The sequence below is a fragment of the Ambystoma mexicanum genome, chromosome 9 (genome assembly GCF_040938575.1).
Source record: "Ambystoma mexicanum isolate Mex_15411 chromosome 9, UKY_AmexF1_1, whole genome shotgun sequence".
Taxonomy (NCBI): domain Eukaryota; kingdom Metazoa; phylum Chordata; class Amphibia; order Caudata; family Ambystomatidae; genus Ambystoma; species Ambystoma mexicanum.
Genome location: NC_090931.1, coordinates 126,640,646 through 126,656,143, shown reverse-complemented (window position 1 = coordinate 126,656,143; position 15,498 = coordinate 126,640,646). Strand labels below are relative to the sequence as shown.

Sequence of the window (15,498 nt, the reverse complement as noted above, 5' to 3'; positions counted from 1 at the left end):
CTTACCATCTGTAGATATCAGCTGACCTAAGTATAACACTCCGGTGAAGCAGTATTGTAATTTTTGCCTGTCTACCTTGTACCCTTTCTGTGCTAGGTGTGTTAACAGGGTAATGGAATCCTCTCTGCACTCTTTTTTCCGTTTTCCCGAAGACTAACAAATCGTCCACGTACTGGATTATTGGGCTCGTTATGTGTATGTTACCAAGGTCCTCGTGCAATAATCTATTGAAAATACTGGGACTTTCGCAGTACCCATGGGCCAGTCTGCAATGTTCATACCTTTTCCCCTCTATCGCAAATGCTGTCAGGTACCAGGAACCCTGATCGAGTGGGATTGAGAAGAAGGTATTCTTTAGGTCCACTACAGTGAAAGCAGGGGCCTCTGCATAGAATTGAGGCAGGATTTGGGACAAGAGGAAACTCCTTCTGTACCACGTCATTGAGGGGGCAAAGGCCCTGGACCATCCTCCACACCCCTCCCTTCGCTTTCTTGATCGGGTAAATGCAAGTGTTGCAGGGTGAGTTAGATGGCACTATTATTCTCTGTGCCATTAGTGCACCAATTGTGTCTTTTATTCCCTGCTCAGCTTCTCTAGATAGGGGATATTGTTTTACGCAGGCTAAGATGGCCCCGGGTTTGAGCTTGATCTTTACTGGTGTCACTTCATGCAGTAACCCTACATCATGTGGGCCTGTGATCCACAAATGCTGTGGTACTTGGGACATGTCTTCCTCACTTTATTCACTCTGGTGTTGCACCGTTATATGGGGTGTCACAAGGTGGGGGGTCACAGTTCCTAAGGGTATTCCCGCATGAGTGCTCCGGGGCCGTGGCAGTGAACCCAAAGCAGCCGTGACTAGGCCTACGCAGGAAGCGTAGGAATAGGGGAGGGGTGGTTCAAAATTCCCCCTCCTTCCACTCACCTCTCATAGGAAGATCCTGTTAAACTTGAGTTGCCATCACTAGAATTTCTAACATAATATTTGGAGCCTTTCTTCAAGATTCTATGACTCAAACTACATTACTACACCTACCAAGCCCATGCTGAAGCCATGTGATTACTTAATGCAATCTTGTATCAAGGCTTTATCAAGGTGTGCTGCAAGTAAGTGTCTCACTCAAGTTTGCAGTGTAACAATATATAAACTTTCATCGGTATGGCTTCTAAAAAACCTCAAGTCAAAGAAATTCCCATCTCTACCTCAAATAAGAGGCCGAAAAGCGAATCACCAACACCTACAGAAGACACACCGGATGCTACAATGAAGGCCATACTTATGGAAGTAAAGGCTCTGAAGCCTTTTATGGAAGCAACTAATGATAAGCTACAACAAATGGATGACAAATGGTCTGCGTTTGAGGCAAGAATCTCCGAAGTTGAGCAAAGGGTTAGTAACGCCGAAGATATCACAGGAAGAGTTCAAGAGCTTGAAAACACTGTTAAATCACTACAAAAGCATACTGAGAATTTTGAAAATCGCAACGGGAGAAACAACTTGCAAATTATTGGATTATTAGAAGGAGTTGAAGGAGAGGACCCAATTTCGTTCACTAATACTCTTCTAATGAAACTTCTGGAACTTCCACCATCAACCAAACTGAATATTCAAAGAGCGCTCCGTATTGCACCCTATATCTCTGTGCAACCCTCTAACAGCGCCAGTGACAACTCTTCAAGGACAATGATTTTTGCCCTATTAGACTACACCCATGTGCGTTTGATTTTGGAGAAGGCCAAATTGAAAGAACACTTAACTTGGAATCGCAAGAAACTTTTTATCAGGATGTATCTAACGCCACTGCGGCCAGAAGGAGGGAGCTCCTTGCTCTTAGAGCTGTTCTTAAGCAGCTCAATGCAAGATACGGTATTATACAACCGGCTATCCTCAAAGTGACCCTTAATGGCCACACATCTTCCTTTCAAGATCCTATTGCCCAAAGACATTTCATTCAAAATCAGAGGAAAGATGTACGTCGAAAGCACCTACCTGAAGAACATTTTTAAGGCATCATTGTCTACTAATTATCTTTGCCATGTGTTCTGTATTCTTTTACTTTTTACGGAGTGGGGTGTGGAGTCAGCCATCTCCTTTGAAGGCTCTTCCTCCCCCTAATTATATATCTTTTTTCACTTAGCATGGATTGGAGTGGCCATTTCCTGTTAGCCACTATCTCCACTAAAGTATCTTTCATTTCTAGTTTGTTGTTTCCTATGCTATTTTTGTTAGTCTCCCCATTTCCTCTGTGTTTCGCCCCTTGCATGTCTTTGCTGAGTGCATACATGGAAATTATCGCCTTTTTGAAGTTTATATATAACTTATGGTTTTGCTCACATTTTGAAATATCTTGTATACTTCTCTTATTATACTTACCTCTAGGTTTGTTTCCAATCTAAACGTATCACTATAATCCTTTAAATTCAATGTAACAATGTGGAATGTAAAAGGGTTACATAACCGTGTTAAAAGGCAGAAAATTATCTCTCACCTCAACAGAACCAAGCCTTCCATTGCATGTATTCAAGAGTCTCATCTTTCCAATGCAGAGGTGGCAAAGCTCAAGCGCCACTGGGTTGGCCAGGTCATCTCTAGTGCAGCCAATGGAAAGAAGAATGGTGTTATTATCTTAATGAATCTGACAATGTTAGTAGTTGGGTAATGGTTAAACTTTTGATTGACTCCACTGAGTTTACTGTTCTTCATGTACAGACCCACATCGTCAGATCCTTCTTTTTGGGTACAACTTAAAAATCATATCTTTCTCTCTTATCAGGGTAATTTGATTGTGTGTGGAGATTGCAATGAGATTATAGAACCATACATAGATAGAAAATCCAATGTGCGTTATAAACCCACGAAATCCCATATGCAATTTACTAGATGTATTTCTGAATTAGGCCTCATAGATACCTGGCGCATTACCCATCCTTCTGACTCGAAATTCACTTTTTTCTCCAGTCCTCACAAAACTCTATCTAGAGTAGATTATATATTTCTCTCCAAACCTCTTGTAAGTTCTAATGTTGATGCCAAAATTGATTGTATAGCATTATTGGATCATACCCCTGTCCATCTACAACTATCCTCCCTGCTAAAGTCTCAGACCCCCAATAGATGGAGATTAACTCAGCCTTGCTTAATGATGAAGCATTTACCTCCTTTATATCTCAAAAACATAATCATTACTTTTCAGAAAATCTAATTAAAGATACCTCAGTTTCTAATAATTGGGATTGTTAAAAGGCAGGCCTGTGAGGGCATATTATTTCCTATGTAGTCAATAAAATAAATGCTTAAATTAGAGTCAGAAAACATACTAAAAGAGCTTAAAGCTCTTGAATCTCTGTTTTCACGTACTCATTCTAAAACAATCCTGAACAGTATAACAAACTAGTTACCTAATACTCATGTGAGAATCTCCTAAAATATAAAGCAAACATGCATCAGCTATCTAATCGATCGAGCAAGTCATTAGCATCTTATATAAAGCTTAAAAAGGGAAAAAATAGAATTGCAGTTATTAAAGATGGCACTGGTGATAGAAAGTTTACAGATAAGGAAATTGCTGGAGTCTTCTCTGAATTTTAGAAGAAAATTTAGAGAAATTATATACTTCTGAAATATCTTCTAATAACAAGCTATTACAAACATTTCTTAAAGACACCCCTCATTCTGCGTACCCATCAGTTGATCTTCAATCGCTTAATGCTCCTATTTTCATCAGTGAAATTCACAAAGTCATCAAACCTTAAAAAAGGTAAAGGCCCTTGGCCAGATGGATATTCTAGTGATTTCTATGCACATTTTAAAGATATTTTAGTACCTAAACACAATGAATTATTTTCCCAATTCATTCACGGTAGTGAAGCTAAAGGATCCTTCTTAGAAGCTATGCTGATCGTATTCACCAAGCCTGTTAAAGATCCCGAGCTCCCTCAAAGCTACAGAACCATTTCCCTTGTCAATGCGGATTGGAAAATCTTTGCAAAGATCCTAGCTAATAGACTTTTACCGGTATTACCCAATCTAGTTAAACAAGATTGATTCTAAACTCCATTGATCATATTCGTAACTCGAAGGACTCTTTATTTATTTATATTTTTAAAGCGTTAACACAGCCCGCAGGCATCGGGGCGCTGTTACAGGAATTGTGTTTTTTAAAAGTTTTTTTAGTTGCATAATTGTTTTTATTTTGTCGTAGTTGCGTATTTATAACGCGCTTAAATACCCAGAGGTTTCGTATTTTGAAACCCCTTATTTTGGCAAGGGTTGGAGTGCTTTATTCCAATCCAGTGACCTCGATTTTTATTAATGGACATATATCCCGATATTTTCCCCTATTCAGAGGTATTTGCCAGGGATGCCCTCTTTCTCCACCCCTATTTATTTTAGCCCTAGAACCCTTTTTGGAAACAATAAGATTAAACACAAATATTAAAGGCATAACTTGTGGTAATATACAAATTAAACTAGCGGCGTATGCTGATGACATCTTATTACTACATAAAGATCCTATTTCTTCCCTGCCACATATCTTAGATATGATATCACAGTTACCAGCTGTCTCAGGGTATAAACTAAATACTGACAAGTACGAAATCCTTCACTCTTAATGTCCATTGCACCAAATATCATATACTAACCACTGGTATGAAATGGTGTCCTGATGGTTTTAAATACTTAGGTATCCATAGCTCCTCTTCTATCGGGGACATCTTCAAACTCAATACTACCTTTCTCCTATCAAGAATTGAGGAAATGACTAGCTCATGGTCCCCTTTTTATCTGTCATGGTGGGGTAGACTGAAATCCATCAAGATGATGATTGCACCCATAATCCTATATTATGTATGCTACCTGTCCCTCTTCCCGCCCCTTTTTTTAAAATCTATTGACTCTAGTCTAGCCAAATTCCTGTGGGGGGAGGGGGAGACATAGGTTGTCGCTTAATAAACTCAAATTATCACCGGAAGCCGGGGGTGGAGGAGGAGGAGGAGGATTGGGTTTCCCGATTTCAAGAAAACTCATATAGCATTTGTTTTAAAGCAGGTTCAAGTGTGGTTCATTCATGAATATTCTGATGATGTACCTCAGTGGTTGTGTTTAGAGAGAGAGATGGTATCCCCCATAAGTCTGGCTGACTGCTTTCGCATTAAAGCTAAAACAAAATTCATTAAGTGTATGACTACCATCTTATCTGCACGTTATTTAAAAGTGTATTTATTTCTCTCAAATACCGAACTCTACATACATTTCTTCACATGTATAGTTTAACCCTTTCAGAATTAAAAAGAAGTCTCTTTTCTGGAGACCATGGCTCTCTCTGTGCATTAAGTATCTAGATCAGTTGTTTGTTTTTGGTACCCCAATTGACTTCAATGTGCTTTTAGATAAATGTAATGTTCCCCTCTCATTTCTACAGCAATGTCTGTCTATTATTAATACCAAAGTCGAAAACTATGACTCTCTTGTCAAAATCCCTTCTCCTAATGCTGAAAGGTTACAATCACTCTACAAATCAATGATGTCAGCTGCCATGTATTACAAAACCCTTCGAAAAATGTCTTCATCTAGTATATTATGAAACTGCATCTCAGCATGGAAACAAGATTGTACACTAATGGATAATAAACTAGAATGGCCCAATGTCTGGAACCACATGTCTAAAGTGACACCTGATGCAAATGTAATACAATGTTTTTCTTTCATCATAGAATTTTTATTATACCTCTACATCTTTTTAAATGTGGTCTTTTATCACATGACAAATGCTGGAGTTGTCTTCAATCCCCAAGATCCTTCAAGCACATAATTCTCGATTGTAAATTTGTTTTATCCTTCGGGATTGATATTTGGAAAACTATTAAGAACATTTTCAATGTCTCAATTGACTCCTGCCCACGAGTACTCTTTGCTGGAAGCACTATCATTCAACATATTACATGTAAATATACAAAATTCTTGTTTGATTTATTTATCATGTTAGCCATCAAGACAATCACTTCTAATTGGAAAAATCTAGATAAACTCCACTATAAACTATAGTGGAATGTCATATGTAGTACTCATAGACTAGAGAATTGGAATGCCTCTACCAAATCCAAACATTGTAAACATGAACTTAAATGGAAACCTTTCAAGTCCACCCAACTTTTGTGGCATGTCAAATTGTCCCCCCATCTTTTGTTGGGGGCAGGGCCGTGGGACCACATTGCAGCGGCTGCCTCAATTATGTATTTGGACTGCAAACCTGGTTGTCCATTGCATAAAGCGGTTGGCAGGGATAACCTTCGTGGCTCAGTTCCTCTCACTGGCAGGTGGCCTGACTCAAAGTCAGCAGCCACTGCCAGGGTGCTGGACTGGGGGGAATTCATAGTATTTGTCGATAGTATTCATATGTTTGCATTTAGTGTGTTAAATACATTTTTTACTTTTTGGGGAGAATGCCTTTGGCAAAAGATGCAAAAGGTTACCATTTCACATTATCTTTTATTATGATTAAATCTTGAAAGACAGCCTACAAGCCACTCTTTATAATGTTGTGGAATTGCATTCTGGTATTTGTAGTCTTCAAGATGGGGTAAAAATAATGTGTACTCTTCTTGTTTGACATATTTCAATAAGGATTCTTATATTGCTGGAGTACTTTAATTACGATGTGTGTACTTTTCAGGTCTGATTCATAAAACAGATTATTGCTGAAAGGCAAACGTCATGGTGAGAAGGGGGAAGGGATCAGAGGGCACATCTGTTGTGATGATTTACCAGGTCCATGGATGTGGGAAGAGAGGTTGCTGGACTGAAGATGTTCTCCCTGGTCCTGTGTTGATATTCAGGGTACAAGTTGAGATTACATGTGGGTTAACTGCGTGCACTCACTTTTTTCACAGTGCCAACTACATCCCCCTTGGGTGTTTTTAAGGCCAGCATGCAAAAAAGCTTGTTTGCTCAAGTTTTCACCCACCAGGATTTGAACCCACAAAACCACATAAAAGTGTCCCAAAGCACACATCTTGTATTGGTATTTTGCGTTCCATAGAATATTTCATTGTAGATTTTTGGGTTGAAAGGTGCACACCTTTTACACTTTGCCAGCTGTGTTTTAGGAAAATCTCCTCTAGCTATTTTCTTCTCTGGGTATTGATGATTCATTTTGTAAAAGACAATGTTCATTTCTATTTCAAATTTTCTTCCATTAGGAAAGGCCATTTGAATTAAATGTGCGTATTTCACTGAAGGATCCGTTCAATCCCCCTGTGTATGTTAATGAACCCCCGCGCTTTTCTTCTGGACTTGAGCCCTATTGATGACATTTGAAGACCTGCGTAATTGCTTACTCCGACTGCCTAAGTACCTTTCGGGTAAATAGGATTTGTTACGATTGCACTATCCTGCAGCAAAAGCACTTTGCCTTGTCTGGCCCAGGATCAATCCCAGCCCTTACATCCTTGGAACGTGTAGTCACCTTAGGTATGTTTGGATGACTTAACAGTGATCTTCATTACTCTTTGCCCTGCTCTTCCTCGTCACAGTATTTTCTTTTGAGGTCCCCATCTCTACATATGATTCAGCTCACTTGGTCGGCTACTCCAAAATAAGCCTCGCTCCTGATATTGCTACAACCATAATATTAACAGTTAAAATTCAGATATTGAACGTCAGTTTACCTGATCCCTACGGATATTAATGACTAATCATCATTTTCTAAGAGGGGAACCACACATCTTTTGCTGCCGAGGGCCCCCCAAATGCTAGGGCTGGCCCTGACGGCAGGCTAGCCTTATAGTGAGGGGCTAACTTTTTGAGACGGCGGAAGTCACCAGGGGGAGGGGCAAACTTTGTGGGTGTATCTGAGACTATTATAGTCCGCTTAAATGTTAAAAGCTGTTAACTCTGTGTCAGAAATACACACTTACTTAAGAACTTTGAGAATGAGCTGCCTTCTGTCTCCCATGTCCTGCTCACTCCCCTGACATGCAAGTACCAAGTCACTCATCATGATTTCAATTGCCTAAAAATGCATGCATACAAATTCAGGTACCAACAATGAAATGCGCTAAATTATTACTAATTGCTTGGCCTTTGTTAAAAGTGCACCCCTCCCCCCAAGCACTGTTTGTTGGATCCTGTCCTGCTATGGCATTATAGTTCAGCCAGGTCAAGTCAACGTAGCCCAACATTTCGGGTGTCAGGGCCAGAGGTGATAAAGCATGGTCTGCTCAATGGCTGTTGCACCACTGTTTGTATGTGTTATTGTGTATGTAATGTACATATGAATGTTGTGAGTACACACTGCATTGCAATGGAGGTGCTGGGTGCATGTGTGTGTGTAAGTAGGTACAAGCATATGTGTGTTGACTTTTGTGTCTGAATGAATGATAAATGATGCATGGTTTGTTCTGGGTGGTATGAGGTTTGTGAATGTTATGGTGTGTCACTAGCTGGGTGGCATACAGGAATGAAGATATGTGGGGGCCCATTTTCAACATGATGGTTCGGGCCCCTGATTAGAGCAAAAGCAGTCTGAGGCACCCGTGGGGTGCATACATTACAATGGTGACAAATATAAGGTTAATAGCCGCCAATTGTCTCGATGTGGCCAGGCAGCTAAATGCCCACCGAAGAGCTCTAAACCCTTCTTTGACAGCATGTGACTGAATGGAGGAACCAGTGTTAGAAGGCAAAGAGGTCATAACACCTCATTGTATCCAGTGGGAAGAGAAAATGCAATTTGTAATGCAAGCGCTGTAAAGTGCACATTTTAAGCCCCAGAACTAAAATTGAGAGAAATTAATATAAAGCTGTGTTGCAAGACCGCCGAGTGCTGACTGGCAACATGGGGCCAGGTGCTAGGGGTCACCGATGAGGCTTGAGGCCTCTTTTATTTGAAAAGTTTGAAAGACCCTGATGCCGTCCATGGTGAATGGGTATCAATTTTTAGTGTGTGCATGTATGTATGTATATGTGTGCGCGAGAGGTGCTTGGCAGGTGCAGCACTTGTTTATGGGCATTGAGAAGGCAAATAAGAAATAGTTCATGGCTAGACTCAGCCTGGGATTTTGGGTCTGCCACTCAAGCCCTTTCTTTCTGTGACATGACTTTATTCTGGGCATCTTGTTAAAGCAAGCATGGTATGTTTTATTAATTGGCCAAACTGGCATTTTTTACTGTTGTCAATGAAGTGAATTCTTGTGTTTAAAATTTAATTTTAAAGATACAGCACCAGTCTTATGCAAGTTATCACAGAGTCAGCACAGGACTCTTGTGGTGTCGTAGTTGAGCATTATCCCCCAGAGTCACCATCCACCCTTCCTCCACCCTGCCCCTTTCCTTCAGTTGTCATGTTCCCCCACCCCCAACATTTTCAGTAAAGTTACTCCACTGCTTGCGATATTCTACATGGTCTAACAAATCACATAGCTAGGTTTCATCATGCACCCCCCCTTCCTTGTACTCAACTCCCCTCATGTGCATGTCCTGTATTCGTCATGTCATGTGTTTGTCCTTAAATGTGTGTTCGTATCCCCCCCCTTATCAAAAAACGTAATTAATTAAACCAATGCATTATAATGCATGTGTAGGGCGTGCCTCGTTTACAGAAATGGCTACGTTAGTACAGGTCAATGGACTGAGTTGCAGTGCTCTGACACGCCTTAAGCAGTGCTGCAGAAAGGAATAAGTGAGAAAATAACATGTATATGTATTTAAAGGTCTGTCCCTAATGGCGGAGACATAGAAATAGAACACACCTCTCGCAGCAGTGTCCAAAATCGTGATGGTTTTGCTGGATGCACAGGAATTGGGTGAGTGAAGGTGGGTCTTGGGTTTAGGGATGCTGTTTCCAATAGAAGTGAAAGATGAGACTGATGGGGTTCCTGCACCACAAATGGGGAGAACTACAAGTCTCACGATCTGCTACAATCTTTCATCTCGCCTTGTCGCAGAACTGACTGGCAAGAGGTATGTTTTATTTCTGGTAGTGACCACTGTTCACTGACTTGTGCTAACGACCCAACTATCTTTATAAACTTGGCATTCCCAACTCATGCATTAGAATGCCTAATTATTCACAAAACAACTTTGCCCCTGTCCACTCCTTGCGGGACGCATGTAGCGCACCAAACTTCTTTGCCAACACTGTTCGTAGTATAGAAGCGCAGGGCACAGCTACTTCCTCGCCACCCTCCCTTTGAGATATCTTCAAACAGCAATACACAAACGTTCGGGCCTCACTACAAGTTTGGTGGTACGGGAACACAGTGGTGGTCATTTTGTTACTGACGATTTTTTGCAAGTAACAAAATTACTGCTTTCTTCCCACACTGCCGAATTATACATTTGGAGGTGAAGTGGAAGATTTACTGCCAGCAAGTAGCTAGAGGTGAATCTAGCACTTTACTGCCAGAAATCGTTAGATTTACTGCAGAGTAATTCCACCAACAGTAAATCCACCAAAAATCCCTAAAGAGTCCCATGGACTGCAGAAAATGGGGAATTAACACCACTTTTAATCCTAGGCAAAACCACAGGACCAAGAGGCGGTAACGGTAAGAGAGTTTGGCAGTAATTTGGCAGATTTAAAACCAGATTACAGCCAAACTCATAATGAGGCACATTGTACGGAACTGACATTGTACGGAAAGCTGAGCGGCTCCCTTACCTCAAGAGGGACCCAATCTCAGCAAGAGGAAACTATCCCAAGGTTCCCAAAATATTTGCAGTGCACAAACACATTCTCATCTCGAGTACTGTGTGGAATAGAGTCAAAGAAGCCCTGACGGTGATCCCGAAAATGAGGTACCGTTGAAGGCAAATGCTTTGGGGGTGCACTGTTTTCCTGCATTGAATACTTCAGGAAACCGCGCCAGACTGATCAAAGGTTGTTATGCGGAGAAAACCAAAACCCAGAGAAGGGTTGGTGACAGCAATGCATGCAATATGCTTCCAATTGACAAATGCCAACCTCAAAGAAAAGATAACGGAACAGACTGGAAATTAGAACACAGAGTGTGATTATGCATCAGTCACATTCTGAACTGTCTGAAGCCCAAATGACAGTGCATAATTTCATCATATTGGAGGACCCCCCACTGCTTCTGGAGTCTGGAAAAGAAGTGCACAACTTTTTTATTTTGTAGTATGTATGTTTTCCCCACCCAATTCAAGAAAGTTAGTTTGTCCGGTCATTGGCCTGCTTACCCTTCCTGCTTGCCAAGTCTATATCCATGACACAGATGCTTCTGTCCTTTGCATTATCATATTGGATGCCCCCAGTGATTCGTTATAGAGCCCAGTAACCCTTTGTTCTTATGTTTGATTATGTGCATTTATTGTTTGTATTATTAATAATGTTTTAACATTGTATGTAATGTATTGTTTTCAACATTAACAATCGCAGTTATAATTATCATAATCACATGGTGTATTGATTTCGCAATTAATTATTCAACCAACAAACAGTACAACTCATGATTAGTCTCTTTAAATTATTTAAGTTTGAAAACTGAAGAGTGTATGCAGTCTTTGCTTACGGTTGACAAAACAGAATGTAACAATGGGATTTTGTGTACAACCATGCAGCTGCACCCAGTGAAGTATCAGAGCAAACCATTTGTCTCATTCCATCAAATAAATGCTTTCGAAGACCAGGGTGCCATCGTGATTGACCTCTGTTGCCAAGATGACGGTGGAGCGTTCAAGGCTTTAGATCTGCAGAACATGCGCAAGGAGGGCAACGACTTGCAAAAGGTAGAACATATCTTATTTCAATTGTTTAGCTAAGCCTTTAAACCTGGATGTTCTGGAATGGATTTGAAAACTATTGAAAATGTAGTCGTCGATATTTCCAAACCTATATCTGCCCTTCTGTCGAGCCCAGTTTTTCATTCTCCCCTATGGCCCATCCCGACACCCATCTCCATCCTGCTCTTTCTCTTCCATGTTCATTCCTATCCCTTCTTGTTCTCCTCCATTCCCTTACTTTTGACTTCCATTACCCTTTCCTCCCTTTGCCTTACTTTCCCCTCATTCTAAGTCACAATACACATTCTGTGCAACGCGTAGATCTTTGAACACTGAAAAGTGATTGATCAATATTTCTTGTTCAGCCACTCTCATACTTAAAAAAATGATATTTCGCATTTTTCATTGGAGGATTTTATTTTTTTATTTGAAAGTTTTGTAATGTGCTAAAGTTCAGTAAAACCATCTGGAAACACAGTGTTGAGGGTACATAGTTGTAGAGATGACTCATTTATCAGCTAATCACATTGCAACGAGGCAAATTCCTGGATAGAAGTAGTACAAACCGCTTAAAGTGGGGTTTACAAAGCTTGGGCAGTGAAAGATCAGTGGTGTTAACAACTTAGTTTGTATTTATGTGTTTTGGTCTAATTCTAAATTTCTGAATCCATTTTTATTCCGTTTGAAGCTATTTATATTTTTTTCATTATTTTTGCCACACAATGGGGTGCGGGTAGACCTGCCTGCAGCCTCTTCATGCCACCAACCCTTCTACTTTCTATATTGCTTGACCCCAACACACCATCTAACTTCATGCAGTAACTCATTAAAATAAGGCAGTAAAAAAATTCTAAGTTTTCTTGACATCAGGCAAAACACATGAACCCCTGAGTTTATACATTAAAACAACGATATGTATACAAACCCCAAATTGAGCATAGTTTTCCATCGGGTCGAATCATCAGGGAGGGAGGTTAGGCTGTTAGTTCACTTTTCCTTAGAGGGGTCCTATAAAAAGAGGGGCAAATCGCAGGATTAAGAGGACGCTTTTTTCTTAATTTCTGGCATAGGTGAAAAAAAATGTATTACAAAGTCCAGGCTTTCTTCATATACATGTAACTCTTGTAAAGCTCATGCATACTTGAAATATAAATCACGCAGAAACACTAACTGATTCTGCGCAAGATTTTAAGAAGTAACTGGGTGCTGCAATCACATAGTCTATTAAAGAAAGTCACAATGATGTTAAAGAAGTGAGCAACCAAATTCATCTCACCAGCAGAGTCTACCAATAACATTAAAATACGGAGACCTATCATAGGCAATAAGACAAAACCGGTGTGGTGTGGAGGTAAGAGGGTACCGGACCCAAGGGAACCCCACAAGTTGAGGAACTGCACCTGCTCAATACATATACATAAGCATGAGCCGCCAGTCTTGGCAACAATGTGGTTGAGTTCATTTCTTTAAAAAAATAAAAAGAATAGACTTAGTAAAAATGACATGAACAGTAAAATGCTGGGCGATAGTTGGTGGCCGTAGTGGGATCAGATTATGGGTTTTTGAGGAGCAGGGCTATTGTGGCTGTTTTGAGAGCATTAGAGTCTTTTCCACTTACTAATGACGCATTACGAAATAACTATTATTGATAGAGTTTGTGTCGGGACAGTTATTCTGAAGTCCAACTAAGGGCTTAGTAAAACAATTCAATTGAGACAGCACAAGACACCGCTCTTAGTATAAGGCTGTATATGGTAGCGTAGGCAGAGCAGCCAGGAAGGGACAAAGAACCTGTTGTATACCAAGGATTCAATAGAAACACTTACGCCTTGAAGTAAGTACGGATCAGAGAGTCATAAACGGGTTGTCAAAACACAGCACAATGCTTCAAGGTACACAGACCAAAGCATAAAACTTGCTTAGAATACCTAACAGTAATTCTAGGGAAGTCAGACCGTATACACATTTAGTATAGGCCACACCTATTCATGGGGAGTAAAACCATAAGTTAATTTTAGATTACATTACAGTTAGTCGGGATAGTGGTCCCTGTCAGTTATGCAGTGAAACCCAGCAAATAAATCACATAATCAACCAAACCTGTTACCAGTATACTTTTCTGAATAGTGAAACACAGATTCAAGGAACAGTGGAAACCTACAACTATTATTCCGGATAACACACAGTTATGCTATGTGAGTAAGAGCTTTTGGTGTAATATACAATTACAGCTGCTTTTCAGCTCTGTGGAACACAGACTAAGATAAGAAAGAACTATTTACACTAATTTAGGATTGCACGAGGCAGACCAAGGTCAGCTTCTCCTACAGAACACTTTTTAAGAATGGCACACAGCTATTCTAGGCAGATAAAACCTAAGGATGTAATATACTATTGCAGTTGCTTTTCAGATCAGTGGAACACAGACGAAGGGAAGCAATAACGCTTTAACTTATTTTAGGATGGCACACGGCTAACTCAAGGTAAGTAAAACCCATATACTTGTTATAGGAGCGACTAGCAACTTAAAGCTAAGTATATCCCAAGGCAGACTTATTCTAGACAGGCTAACAGAAAGGCAGGGAAAGCAAGACCTAAAAGGGGCACTCTCATTTAAATCCTAAGAGGAATAGTAAAATTAAGCCAACAGCATTACTTTTGGGGAAGAGGCACAACCAATTCACAGTTGGGTAAAATAACCGTATACATATACTTTTCAGAATGGCACAACACACATTCAAGGTAAGTAAATACTTTTGTAACTGTTCACTCTCAGAGTTAACAGTTACCAACTGACTCTTTCACAAGTAAGTACTTTTAAACGCTTGTTATACTTTTCAAGACAAAATCCTTTACTTATCCAGTCCTTCCCCATTCTACTGCATGAGTTCCCCCAGGGGCAGAAGAGGGAACCTAGCGGTCTAGGTGCTAGCTGTAGGCAGGATGAGATTGGGTTCTGTTGAAGGCAAAAGTCAGAGATCCTGCGGAAGTCTGTTCAACAAGTAAGTAGTACACTTATAGTTAGTTAGAGTCCAGGGACTTCTGAGAAGACACCCTAGGAGGATACCAGCAGTGGGCCTGGGTGAACTGGATGAGAGGACCACCAATCGCAAGAACACCCCAGAACGTAACAGAAATCACAAAGGCTTAAGGTAAGTAAATACCCCAGCCAACACAGTACCTTAGCACGGAAGAAGAGTTGCAGCAAGAAGACGTCAGGATCTGCTGCCAAAAACCTGGTAATTGAATATCTTTATCATTAAGACAGAAGACAGGACACTGGAATGGTTTTTGCAGCAGGGGTCATGGGTAAGGCTCTAGGCAAGAGGTTCTTTGTGGCTACCTGTGGCTCTGTAGTTTTGGTGCCCTTTTCAGGAGCCGGAAGAAAACTGAATATTGCTGATTGCATTTGCATCAGTAATCCTGCCCAGCACTCCGTTGAGGGGGCTTCAAGGACTGGAATCAAATCTCTGGAGGTCCAGTAGGATGCCACCTAGGTTTCAGCTCGATTTGGAATGTGATTCACTGTATGATGGCTTGATGTCCCGAGGAATAGAGGTATTGCAGCCCGCCAGGTCGCAGCATGATGTGGGATGGCTCAAGATGCAGGACTTCTTGAGTCCAGTGGATCTCACCGGGCTGTAGGTCAGGGTCATTGTTTTCAGAGTCCCCAGGTCGCTTGGAAGGAAGGGTAACAGCAGGCTCTGGTTATACAGCCGGCTCTCCTGTCACTGCAAATCTGTTTTCTTCAGTT

General features: G+C 40.8%; 1 protein-coding gene across 1 annotated transcript in view; it reads left to right on the top strand.

Moving 5' to 3' along the window:
- Positions 1 to 15,498, top strand: part of LOC138487726 (carotenoid-cleaving dioxygenase, mitochondrial-like) — a 192,495-nt gene that overhangs the window by 72,800 nt on the left and 104,197 nt on the right. The window contains exon 8 of the mRNA XM_069614273.1: positions 11,583 to 11,750. Coding sequence (XP_069470374.1) covers positions 11,583 to 11,750 — 168 coding nt within the window. The remainder of the gene's footprint in view (positions 1 to 11,582; positions 11,751 to 15,498) is intronic.